Below are 13,464 nucleotides of genomic sequence, written 5' to 3'. Positions count from 1 at the left end.
GATCTATGTTTAATTTTTTGAGGCACCTCCACACTGTTTTCCAGAGCGGCTGCACCAGTTTGCATTCCCACCAAGAGTGCAAGAGAGTTCCCGTTTCTCCACATCCTCGCCAGCATCTATAGTCTCCCAATTTGTTCATTTTAGCCACTCTGACTGGCGTGAGGTGGTATCTGTGTGGTTTTGATTTGCATTTCCCTGATGAGGAGTGACATTGAGCATCTTTTCATGTGCCTGTTGGCCATCTGGATATCTTCTTTAGAAAAGTGTCTATTCATGTCTTCTGCCCATTTCTTCACTGGATTATTTATTTTTTGGGTGTGCAGTTTGGTGAGTTCTTTATAAATTTTGGATACTAGCCCTTTGTCTGATATGTCATTTGCAAATATCTTTTCCCATTCCGTCAGTTGCCTTTTAGTTTTGTTGATTGTTTCCTTTGCAGTGCAGAAGCTTTTTATCTTCATGAGTCCCAACAGTTCATTTTTGCTTTTAATTCCCTTGCCTTTGGAGATGTGTCAAGTAAGAAATTGCTGCGGCTGTGGTCAGAGAGGTTTTTTTCCTGCTTTCTTCTCTAGGGTTTTGATGGTTTCCTGTCTCATGTTCAGGTCCTTTCTCCATTTTGAGTTTATTTTTGTGAATGGTGTAAGAAAGTGGTCTAGTTTCATTCTTCTGCCTGTTGCTGTCCAGTTCCCCCAGCACCATTTGGTAAAGAGAATGTCTTTTTTCCATCGGATATTCTTTCCTGCTTTGTCAAAGATGAGTTGGCCATACTTTTGTGGGTCCAATTGTGGAGTCTCTATTCTATTCCATTGGTCTATAGATCAGTTTTCAAAGACGAGTGGATGGCAAAGCTGGAAAGGCCAACAGAATTATCAAGCACATAGGATATGTCTTTTTCCCCCACAATTTTCTTAGACTTAAGTTCTATGGTCTGAATGTGTCTCCCCACATTCAAACTAACCCCTATGGTGACAGCTTTAGGAGGTGGGGCCTTTGCGAGGTGATGACGTCATAAGAGTGGATTGTGCATGAATGGGATTAGAGCTCTTATAAAAGGGAGCCCAGAGAGCCTCCTCGTCCCTTCCCCATGTGACGACATGGAGTGAGGATGACACCTGTGAATCAGGAAGGGGGTCTCACCAGACACGGGATCTGCCAGCACCTTCACCTGAGACTTGCAGCCCCCAGGACTGTGAGAAAGAAATGTCTGCTGTTTAGCCCCAGACTGTGGTGTTCTGTTACGGCAGCCCGAGCTAAGACACTAAGGTATCCACCTGTAAGAATCACATACGGTTTCTTCTGAATGCACTTTGACGATGTGTAATTACTGGTCTATTTGGGCTTACATCAATGTTACTGTTTTCCTTCTTCGCATTTTTGCATTAATTATTGTATTTATTATCATTTTACTTTTCTCCTACGTTGGGTTGTTCGGTATGCTTTGAGATTTTCTTTAGTGGACACTTTGGTAAGGTAAGCATTCTTGTCTTTGTAAAGTCTAACCGGAAACACAGTTCTTACCATGACCAGAACAATTCAGTGACCAGAGACCACAGACGTTCACCTGCATTTGTCTTTGTGCCCTCCAGCAATGTGAACTATGGTGGTTTTATATCTATATCTATCTATCCCACAGAATATTCATATTATTGTTTAAGTGCACAGCAGGCCAATACCTAATTCGATTTATCTGTTTCCCTTTTCACATTTTTTTAATCTTCCCATATGTTCATGTGTCCTCTCCCTGCTGTTGGAAAATTTTACTTCTCTCTTAATGATCCACTTTGTACCTCCTTTGAGGGATTTTGCTGTTAACAATTACTCTCCATTTTTGCTTGTTTGAAGATGCTGTAATTTTTCCTTCGTTTTGAGCACTATTTCTATTTAGCTGGTACTTTCCTTCAAGTTAAATTCCGTTGTTGTCTGGCGTCCACTTTGTTAGAAATAAGCTGCCAGTCTTACTATTGCACATTTGCAAGTCTTGTGTCTTTTCCCTGGTTCCTTGCTCTTCTTTTTTCTTTGTTTTGCCAATTCTACTATGTGTCTAACTATGGTTATCTTGGTATTTACACCATTTGGAGGTTCAGATAGTTCTGTGACTTAACGTCTTTGACCCATTTGGTAAATTCTCAGCTATTAGCATTTTAATTATTACTATTTTATATTGTCATGCTATATTATGTCTTCAATGTTAATTTTATTTTATATATTTACTTTGGGAAAGTCGTGATTACTACTTTTATTACTACTAGTATTGTGGTATTGTGCACGCTATCACGTAACAGTGTCTTTAGTGTGTTGCTGCCATGAGTGTTGTTACGTGTGTCAGCAATACTTTGAGTCAACAACTATGTAGCTTTTCCTGTGTGTCCACCTCCTCTGCATCCGCTAGCCGCCAGCCGGAATTAGGTTCCATCTGCCAGACGACAGGTAAGGATACTTCTTTTAATGCGTATTTTCAGTGACACGTTTTCCTCTTTCTGTTTTCCTGAAGATGGTTTCTCTTGCCGTCACTTCTGAAGGATGTTTCATCGTACACAGATTTCCTGGTTCACGGTCATTTCTTTCCCAGCACTTCAGTGATACCGCGTCAATTGTCAGTATTTTCCTTACTCCTTCGAAGGTCATTTGTCTTTCTTTCTGGCTACACTGAAGATTTGTATCCTGTCCTTTACACGGTGGTCAGTAAGTTACTGTCTTCCTGCTGCGAACACTGCCCTCTGCTCTGCCTTGGGGTGGGAGGCTGGGTCCTGGCCCCCGCACGCCCCCCTGCCCGGCCGCCCCCTGTGATGTCTACAGGACAGGTGGCAGGGTGGCTCCTGTCCTGCCAGCACTGCTCGTCCTTCTTTACCTTGACGGTGGGGGTGGTTCCTGTCTCTGGGTGCTCTGTGGTGCCAGACCAGCCTTAGTACACCCCTCAGACAACCTCCTGTTGGGTGCGCGTTCTCTCCTGACCCCATAAGGCAGTCACACCCCCATGCACTGACCCCGCTTGCTCAGGGCCCTCCTCCAACCCTTCTACGTTCCTCCAATTCTGCCACCCTGATCCCAGGCCCTTGCTGGTGTCCCTGTGTCACACCACGGCTGCTGTTTTGCTTTTGAGTTCCCCAAATCCATTTACCCAATTACCTATAATACCAGTATATTCTCTCACTTAAAACAATGCTGCCCTGACTGATAGGCGTTGTTTTCAGCAATACACTGTGCCCACCTGTGGTTTTCTTTGTACTCTGTTTTTTTCACTAGTAAGAAAGCTATTTTTCCTTGACAAGTTTCAATTGCCTTATTTGTGGAGTGTACAAAACTTTCATGTTCTGCACATTGACACCGCAAAATATTCACTGAAAATATGAATATTAAATCTAATACATGTTCAATTAATTTGTTTGGTTATTATAAGCAGTCAGTGTATTATATAATTTAAAAAGTCATCTCTCTTCCCAGATATGCATTACATAATTATTGTTGTCATTATGGGTTTTACGGGTTTTCTGGTTGTGTTTTATTTTTTTTGTTTGTTTTATTTTTTTGGCCAGGACAATATTGAAAAGAAATAGTGCATATCTTTGTCTTGTTCTGACTTTAACGAGATAGCTCTATAATAATAAATTATACTCTCTTGACTTTCAATACGTATAATCAAGTTAAAATAGTTTTTTTTTTTTTTTGTCTTAGCTTACTAAAGAGTAGAACTCATTTCATTATTAGATTTCCTAATATTGGCCATTTTCCTCTTCCTGGCACATATTCTTTGTATATATTGCTACTTGGTTGGCTATTATTTTGTTTTGAATGCTCCATATTTTATTAAAAAGTAAAATCAGCATATATACATACATATATATATATATATATATATATATATATATATATATATATACAGTGTATAATATACACAATATTAATAGCAAGGTTATACCAACCACTAAAAATACTAAAAATGAACCTGCCACCTTTACTTCTCTACACATCCTGTACACTTCTAAATAACATACAAGTGGTTGTTTTCCTAAAATTTAATAAAATTTAAACATAAAACAATGTCAAAAATCTCCTTGAGTTACAGATTATTATTACCTTTCAAACTTCTCAATGATTAGTGACCTATTCAATGTTTATAATTATACCAGAAGTAATCTGGATATTTATTTTTCAAAACTTGTTCATTGATTTCAATTTCCCAAGGCATGAAAGTGAAGTTGCCCACAACGGTCCCTTTTAACTTCAAACGTTTACGTTTGTGATTACTTTCCCCGATATGTTACTGCTAAAGCTTATTTCTATGCTTCTTCATGTCACAACAGATTCCTAAAGAATTGTGTATTTTATTGTGAGAATGACCTTTTAATATTTTTAATGATCTCATTCCCAACTTTCTGCTTTTTCTCTTAAACTCGTTTATTTCATCTTGTGGCTGTTATTGCTCTCTTAAATTCTTATGTCAAATACTTTTCTTATCATTTTGAGTATGTCTTGTCTTTCATTTCTAGCTTCTCTGTATTTTAACCTTTACCTCAAGGCTTTTAATGAGAACATTATTAAAATGAATTCATGGTGTTCTGGGATTTATTTCCACATTTTGTTCTAAATAGGCAGTTAATGCAATTATTATCAAAGTTTATTTTCCACTTTGACTAATTAGTTTATATTTTCTTGGCAGCCTAGTATATGGTATGTTGTTGAAAAAGTTAACATTACCCTTTATTACCAACTAATATATTTATTTTTTTCCAACTAATATATTTCAACATAAATTCCACATTATCATTAATCTTATGCATTTTTAAATAAAACCTCAATAGAAAGAAAGAAATGTAGGAGAAATGTTACTAAACCTCTTGAGTTTAAAAATAAGAAAATCAATTTGTCTAATAAACTGATAATTGTACTTCAACCATCCCAGCTGAATTGCATTTTCTTTTTTTTTAATTTTTAAATGTTTACACATTATTTTTGAGAGAGAGAGACAGAGAGACAGAGAGACAGAGAGAGAGGGAGACACAGAATCCAACGCAGGCTCCAGGCTCTGAGCTGTCAGCACAGAGCCCGATGCAGGGTTCAAACCCAAGAATCTTGAGATCATGACCAGAGCCGAAGTCAGATGCTTAACCAACTGAGCCACCCAGGTGGCCCAAAGCATTTTCATTGTACCGTATTTTCAAAACAAAAATAAAATTAGTGCTATAGAAAGAACACTTTTTTCTCTTTCCCCCTGTTTTAATGGTAATGGGTTGGGCCCAGCATTTCCCCAACAGTGCTTCTTAAATCTCTAGTCACTAGAGATGTTCCTCAAGTACACATCCACAAACACATTCAAGATGCATTTGTAACATCTCCTTTGTTCTTTCTTCACCGTGGCCTTCTCTTCCATGATATGTTTTATTTTCCCAAGGGATTAGGCAATTACATATCCAGTTTCCCGTTTCTCGAATCTCATGATTCCTTTATCATCTGCATGGATGACTTATTCAGTACTTGGGTTTCCAATTCTTCCATTCCTTCCTCCATTCAGATCTGCTGCCAGAGAGTCATGGTTGGAGATCCAGAGGAGCAGGTGGGAAGTTGGCCCTCGGATGCACCACCGCCGTCTGTAACCCGCAGAGGGGCTGGCTGGGTCTGGCCTTGGCTTCGCCTGGCTTGACTCTAGACTTGATTTGCTCTGTGGCTTGTGGCCAAACCTGGCTCTCCAGCCTGGCTTCTTGCTGGTGTAGGTCTCCGCTCTCCCCAGACGAGCTCTGCCATTTCCCCCAGTTTTTGAACCTCACAACCTTCTCAGGATTGCTCAGACCCTGGGGCCACCGTTGTTGTAGGACAGACTTACATCCGCTCCTGTCTCAGTCTAAATGGAACCTTGTCTGGGTTTTCTGAACTCACCTCCAAGGACACATGACAAGATAGGAGGAACAGAAACCGTCGGACTATGAGCCGGAGGTTATTTTTGTAATATTTGTAAAATATTGTAATATTTGTAAAATATTTGTAAAATATTGTAATATTTGTAAAATATTTGTAAAATATTTGTAAAATATTTGTAAAATATTTGTAATATTTTTGGTAATGTAATGTAATGTTGTATACATAATTTTCTGAGATTATTTTATTTAAAATTATCACGGGCATGGTTACAATACTTTCCCTTCTTTTCGGAATTATTTGGTAATGGAAGGGCTGCTATTAATGTACAAGTGGCCAAGCTTTATAGTAAAGTTTATCCATTCTTTCTTTTTATTTTCACTTTTTTATTGTGGGAAAATAGACATAACATAAAACTTATCACTTTAACCATTTTAAGAGTACAGTTCGGTGACATTAAATATTCACACTATTGTGTGACTACACTGTTTCCATTCTTGACCTTGGTGTTGCATATGAAAAACCAGGTAGAAAATACCAATTCTGTCACTGAATAAACTGTTTTTTAAATAACTTGATATTAAATATCATTGGCTAACATTTTTTTCACCTATGATGACAAACAGTGACAGTCCCATGCTTATTAAATTACTCTTAATTTATCAGGACCAGTAAGCTCTCAACCCACAGGGAGAAAGAGCTAAAATAAAAGGATCAGGTAGCCATTATTAAACTTCCTTGATTTTAATTTTTTTATTTACAGGACCAAATTGTAAAATGTTGAAAGGCTTCTTTCTGAGTTGTGCTAATATCAGTCCCTCAACTTACAATTGAGACCCTCATGTCTTTATTTTCTGTTTTTTACTGACACTTATCTTTTTGTTTGTTTGGTTTTGGTCTGGAATGAATAGTTTCATGTGGTTTATCTCAGGTCGGACACAGCAATAATATTCATAAATCAGTCAGCATCACCGTGACTACCGTTGGTGATGGTCATGTAATCGGGACCCCTCTGAGCCAGGCTCCGTGTGAGGGGGTCTGTGTGCACCCTCCCTACAAAACGGGTGTTAATCCGTTTGAAGATGTCAAGTGTGGGGATTCGAGAAGAAAAGATCATCTAAGAACCTGTGTGTAGAAAACAAGGGAATGGGAAGCTGAACCCCGGTGTGCTTCTTGATTCTTGGTCCTGACCTTTATGTTTAAAACTAAACAGAGTCAGGGCGCCTGGGTGGCTTGGTTGGTTAAGCCTCCGACTTCGGCTCAGGTCACGATCTCGAGGTCCGTGAGTTCGAGCCCCACGTCAGGCTCTGGGCTGATGGCTCGGAGCCTGGAGCCTGCTTCCGATTCTGTGTCTCCCTCTCTCTCTGACCCTCCCCCATTCACTCTCTGTCTCCAAAATAAATAAACGTTAAAAAAAAAATTAAAACTAAACAGAGTCATAAATCAATAGTGATTGAAAAATAACAGCATAACAATTCCATAACCATGTCTGATCATAAGCTCCAACCAATAGAGAATCTGTTTCGAGGTGAGAGATTGTAACCAGAAGTGAAAGGGTGGAAGGAGGGGATGAAAAACCAGGTAGGTTACCAAAATAAACAAGTGATATGTCATCAATCGCTTAAGACATTTTAACAAATACAAAGCCACAAATTCCAGGATTTTAATCCTCCGAGTTTCATGACTGTGTGTGTGTGTGTCTGTGTGTGTGTCTGTGTGTGTTTCCTAATTTTACAAGTGTGCAATTATCAATCACTCTTGATGTGACTCCAGCCAGGTGGGTATATGTCTCACCTCATGCACCACTCTGCTACTAAAACAGACTAAATGAATTCGCCCATCGCTCACTCTACACCACAGAAGAGAAGTATTTGTTCCTACAGTGAAAATACGGGGAAACAGACTGTCCGCTAACCCACAGAACGCAGGTGTTCCTGAGGTCACGGAAACCTGAAGAAAACATGGAGCTTTTGTTTTCTGACATCCTGAAGTTGGTGAGCATGACCCAACATTTAAGTGAGTTTATGCAAAACTAAAATCCGGGAGAGCCAAGGACAGTAAGGGGGCGCCACATGGTGATCCGGTTGTCTGCATGACTTGAATTCTGAAAATAGCCAGAACACTTCAAAAGGCGGGACATGATTTTCATGTAAATTCTTCTGTGCTCACTGCAGTATGTCCCTAATCTAATACCTTTTACTCTCTCTACAGAACAAATTAGAAATAAAGCCCCTATACATTTCTTCATCAAAATTAATTACAGGAGGACATGTTTTGACTCTGAATGACCACAATTTTCAGCGATCTTGCCGCATCGTACATTTCTCTAATGGGAAACAGTCCTTGTCCTGTAGCAAACCTTCAAATTCCAAGCATCAAGATGGAATAACAGAATTGGTGTGTGTGTGTTTGTGTGTGTGTGTTTGTATGCTGAAAAAAGGTTTCAGATAGAGTCATGGAATTAATTTTGATACGTGTTCAAAGTTATTTCTGGGTCCCATCCTTAGCCTACGATGGTGGAAACACTGAGGACAGACACACACGTAGGTACATCCGTATCTATGTCCCCTTAAATGCTTAAGTGAAAATGCCATATACATGGCTTTATAAGTTAAATGTCCTGGTTTTGGCGCTAATAAAGAAGTCTGGGGGAATCTTCTGTAGCTAAATAATGGACAGAAGGCTTCTGAAAAATCCAGGGACTGCTGTCGGAAAGCAATTAAGCTGAAGAAATTACATTAGCGGAGAGCAGATGCCATATTCAACCCAGTTGCCTATTTTTCATGCAGTTGGGGCTCACCGGTCCTTTATTTCCCAATAAAAAAAAGATTGACAAACACCTGTCCCTTCCAGAGTCAGGTGAACCTGCGTATCTGAAGAGTGAGTAGAACACCAAGGACAATTGTGCTCGTCTCTTCATATTCCAAATCTGTTTCTGATGAAGGAAAAGAGAAAATCAAGGAATTTGGAATATTTATCACTTTTAGGTTGAGCTTCACTGACATCCTTACATAATTTTTGTTTGGTCATTTTATTCTTAAGTCATTCAAGAACTGCAACTGCTTTGGCAACCAACTGTTTAATAATAACAACCCATTTTTCTAGACTACTTTTGCCTCCTGTCCATAAAACCTAGTTTTTTTTTTCTTTTTGAAGTAATCATAATATGAGAAAAAGACCTAGACATAATTAGAAAGAATTATGTTTAAATTTTTTTTAATGTTTGTTTATTTTTGCAAGAGAGACAGATCATGAGCAGACAGAGAAGGAGGCACAGAATCTGAAGCAGGCTCCAGGCTCCGAGCTGTCAGCACAGAGCCTGATGCGGAGCTCGAACCCACTGACTGCGAGATCATGACCCGAGCCGAAGTCGGACGCTTAACCAACTGAGCCACCCAGGTGCCCCCCAAATAATTATGTTTTAAATTATCACAGAAATATTTTTCTAGAACAAAAAACGTTGAGTACATTTTTTTATTCTGAATTTTATCATCAGCAGGGGCCTGAATTTTTCTTTTTCTTTTTTTTATCATGCTATATTTTTTTACTTTGCAGACTTTTTGTTCTTGCACCTTCTCTATAGGAAGGTGTAGATGACTTTATCTCCTTTTGGAAACTTTAGAAACACCTTCTTGTTTTTCAGTTGAAGGATTCATTTCACCATATAGTCCGTCTGGCCTGATAACCGCCCCCAGCAGGTTGTGAAATCCACCCGGACCTCGAGTTAAGGTCGTGCCAGGGTTGTTACGAGCTCTGACCACTTCCCCGATTTCAGGAAGTTATCGCTGTGCCGTCAGTTTATTTCAAACCCGCGACCTGGCAAACATGAGCTCCTTGTTCTTATGTGTGCTGCTCAAGATCTGCTTAGGTCACAGGTGCGATGGGTATACTCATATCCATTGTTTTCAGAAGTTGAAATAAAGCAAACATCTGTGTCATTTCCCGGTGTCACAAGTAACAGCAGCGATGTCTCCAATTAAAACAGAATTAAGCATTAAATATTCTTCCAGAGCCTTACTAGTCACGTATGAATTCAACACGACAAGGCAGATTCTAAAGCCCGTGGCAGGTAGGAACACTGTTGCCTACAAAGACAAGGGTACTTTATTTCCGTGATATATAATTTCTGGTGGAATTATTCTGGCTGCCGCACTGCTGAATTTGCTGCTCTTGTTGGATTTTGTTTTCACTCGTGTTCAAGTGACTTAAGTCAGAAACATATGCCATCTAAAAAACATTGTAAAATGTTGGGCATAATGAGAAAAAAAGCAATAAAATGCTTTTGAAAGCACTCTGCCAACCACCTCCCTCTCGGTACGAAGGCCTCCCTTTGTGTTGCTTCTCGTCCCCTTCACACAAACTGCCTTCCTGCCAGATGGGGGTCCATCCATCTGCCTGGACGAGCTCTACCAACCCGTCTACCAACCCCACCCAGTTTTTCTTAGAGACTGGCTTCCTTTTTTTTATTTTTTAATTTGAAGCTTTATTTATTTTGATAGAGTGTGCGAGCGAGTGTGGGAGAGGCAGAGGGAGAGGGAAAGAGAATCCCAGGCAGACTCAGTGCAGAGCCCGACACGGGGCCTGAACTCACTAACCATGGGATCATGACCTGAGCCAAAAATCAAGAGTCAGATGCTTAACTGACTGAGCCACCCAGGCACTCCTGGAGCCTGGCTTTCTTATGAAGGTGGATAGATCCATGAATTATATTTAGCCATTTGTTATCTGTCTGTTGAAGATAGATAGATAGATAGATAGATAGATAATCACCCCTTTTATGCCAGACCACTTTCCAGCTGATGGGGTCCCTCAAGGGTCAGATGTTCTGGTGTTGAGGATAGGAGAAACAAACAAACGCATAAATAATATTGTATATAAAATATTGTCTATTTCTACTTTACTAAACACAGTGACAATTAAAATATAGACAAAAATTTGAGAGACTTTTAACCAAAAGTCCTCTTGGGTCTTGAGAAACACCATTACCCTATGTTACAACTGTGTTCAGTCATTACCATAATTTCATTTTTCTGTGTGGCATTTTCTCCATTGTACTAAAATAAGTGAACAGGTTGGGCGTTCTGAGATCTAACACAGAAACTCAAACTGTGCATTCAAGGAAACAGGCGAGTTGCAGAATATTTATGATACGTGTAACTGTACTTTCATAGTGAAAAAAAAATGCTTGGAATTCAAATCGTATTGTCTCCAATTTTGACTATTCCTAAGTGTCCCCAGACCAATGACCGTTATCGGTAAGTCTGCATGAATACAACCATTCGTGGTTAGCTGACTCCACTGACCACCCTGTTCTGCATAAGACCCCTTCCTGTGGGCCGAGTACACGCACACGTCTCCTGGAGACACAGCGCGCTCTGTGTGAGTCAAAAAAATGCAATAAAGGATCCAACTGATAGTGGCAGTGACAGAGGCAAGGATAGTATCAAAGCTTGTAGGCAATTTGTGGTCCTTTGCCAGAAAACAGAGATTTTTGATAAATTCAGGGACAAAATCTCAAGTAACTCATGAATGAATAGGGATTAATTCACTCTGTACTTAGTGGGATAAAGGAAATTCAGTACACAAAACCATAACTTCTTATTACAGAACAAGTCATGTGAGAAGGAATGTACTTTCAAAGTTGAAAAGGCAGTGGAGTGTGGGGTAAAATACATAAAAGAAACAAAGAAGAACAGATGGAAAAATACTCAGGGTAAATCGGAAACACATGCAGGATTTTCCTGAAATAATCACGGTTTTGAAAAGAGGCACGGACAGCTCCTGGTTATTTGGCAATGTTAAGAAACACCTTCCTTCGCGTAAGGAGTGTGTCCAACAGGAATTGTAACAAAAACAGGAAAACAACCATCACTAGTATTCATTACTAGCAATAATACCAGCAACTATTAGTAACGATACCAGTAAACATTACCATCAATAATAAGAGTATTACTAGCAATGATAGTAGTGTTACTAACAATACTAGTAAGTACTACTAGCAACACCTTGCACACGGCTCTTACCGTGTGCCAGGCACCACCGCTAGCACCTCTCAGGGATGAATCCATAAGAAATACTCCCCATCATGAAACGCTTATCCGCGCTATCTTAGCTCTGAACCTCCCGGAACGGTACATGCAATACGAGACACTGCCATCCGTGGCGCTAGTGCTCGCACTGCCGCTCGCGGACGGTCCACCACGCCGGTCGTTGCCCACGTGTTCCGCCACCACATCCTACGACTACACCATCCAATCCAAACTGCAATGGCGACGCGTCACTGCGCAGGGGAGGCTTCACCAAACAGGGAGGGAGCACACGATACCGGATAATCCGTACTCCTCACAGCACCTGCGGCTTCACCTACTCCTTGGGCTTTCATCACTTCCTTTTCAAGTGTTCAATTCATTCCTTTCTTAAAGTTTATTTGAGAGAGAGAGCGCGCCTGAGCAGGAGAGGGGCAAAGAGAGCGTGAGCAGGAAAGAGGCAGAGAGAGAGGGAGAGAGAGAGAGAATCCCAAGCAGGCTATGTGCTGACAGTGCAGAGCCCGACGTGGGGCTGGATCCCGCAAACCAGGAGATCATGACCTGAGCCAAAATCAAGAGTTGGAGGCTTAACCGACTGAGCCACCCAGACGCCCCACGTTCAATTTATTCCTTCCTCCCATCTTCCTACGAGCTCTGAAAAGAAGGGAAACGTGTCTGTCTTACCATCGTGGCATCACCATCATCTAGCGAAAGACCTGGAGTATTTTTCTTTTACCATCTTAACCATTTTTCCGTGTGGAGTTCAGGAGGAGTTCAGTAGCTAACATACTCACATTGTTGTACAGATCTCTACAAGTTCATTTTGCAAAACAGAAACATTCTACTCGTGAAATACTAACCCCCCCACTCCCAGTCCATGGCAACCACTTTACTACTTTGTATATATAAGACTTTAACTGCTTTAGATAACTTCCTGTGAGGAGGAAGTCACACCACATTTGGGCTTTTGTGAACTGGCTTATGTCACTTAGCATAAAATGTCATTCGGGTTCATCCATGTTATAACAGGTGTCAGGAATTCCTTTTTTTTTTTTTAAGGTGGAATACCATTTCACTGTGCGCATACACCACGTTTCTTTATCCATTCACCCATCAATGGACAGCTGCACTTCCAATCTCTTGGCTGTAGTGAAAAATGCCACAATGAACATGGGGGTACAAATCTCTCTGAGATCCTGCTTTGAATTATTTTGAATATATTTCCAGAAGTGGGATTGCCGGCTCATATGGTAACGTCACTTGTAATTTTTCAAGGGCTCTCCATACTGTTGCCCATATACCTGTCCTACACCCCACCAGCTGCACACAAGGTTTCCAATCTCTCCGTATCCCCTCCAACACTTAATTCCCATCCTTTGGACAGTGGCCATCCTAATGGGTGTCAGGTGAGATTTCAGTGTGCTTTTGGGTTGCACTTCCCTAATAATTGGTAATGATGAACATCTCTCCATGAGTTTGTTGACCATTTGCATATCTTCTTGGGGGAAATGTCTATTCAAGCCGTTGCTATTTTTTTCACAGGTATATTTGTAGTTTTGTGTTGTTGAGTTGTAGGTGTTTTTTATAC

General features: G+C 40.3%; 1 protein-coding gene across 6 annotated transcripts; it reads left to right on the top strand.

Annotated features, from left to right (window-relative positions):
• Window positions 1–1,060: 1,060 nt before the first annotated feature.
• LOC122223806 lies at window positions 1,061–5,924 on the top strand. 6 transcript variants are annotated; one of them, XM_042944739.1, is made up of 3 exons: window positions 1,061–1,263; window positions 2,492–2,593; window positions 5,510–5,924. In XM_042944739.1, exons 1-3 carry the CDS (start codon window positions 1,106–1,108, stop codon window positions 5,589–5,591), a joined length of 342 nt encoding a protein of 113 aa, XP_042800673.1. In that variant the 5' UTR covers window positions 1,061–1,105; the 3' UTR covers window positions 5,592–5,924. The 6 variants fall into 6 exon arrangements, 5 of the variants coding, with proteins under 5 accessions (XP_042800673.1, XP_042800671.1, XP_042800669.1 ...); XM_042944737.1 differs by having other exon boundaries at window positions 2,492–2,678; XM_042944735.1 differs by having other exon boundaries at window positions 2,492–2,682.
• Window positions 5,925–13,464: the final 7,540 nt, after the last annotated feature.

Source organism: Panthera leo, chromosome B4 (genome assembly GCF_018350215.1).
Source record: "Panthera leo isolate Ple1 chromosome B4, P.leo_Ple1_pat1.1, whole genome shotgun sequence".
NCBI lineage: Eukaryota > Metazoa > Chordata > Mammalia > Carnivora > Felidae > Panthera > Panthera leo.
The sequence above is the reverse complement of the archived record's forward strand: the minus strand, read 5'-3'. Positions and strand labels throughout refer to the sequence as shown.

What these genes read in the sequence shown, in the direction of transcription:
- LOC122223806 (XM_042944735.1), top strand. Translation starts at nt 1,106, where the DNA reads ATGACACCTGTGAATCAGGAAGGGGGTCTCACCAGACACGGGATCTGC. An exon ending in GCCCGAGCTAAGACACTAAG is followed by an intron (nt 1,264 to 2,491) that starts GTATCCACCTGT and finishes GTTTTCCTGAAG; the next exon opens with ATGGTTTCTCTTGCCGTCAC. An exon ending in TGTCCTTTACACGGTGGTCA is followed by an intron (nt 2,683 to 5,509) that starts GTAAGTTACTGT and finishes TCCTCCATTCAG; the next exon opens with ATCTGCTGCCAGAGAGTCAT.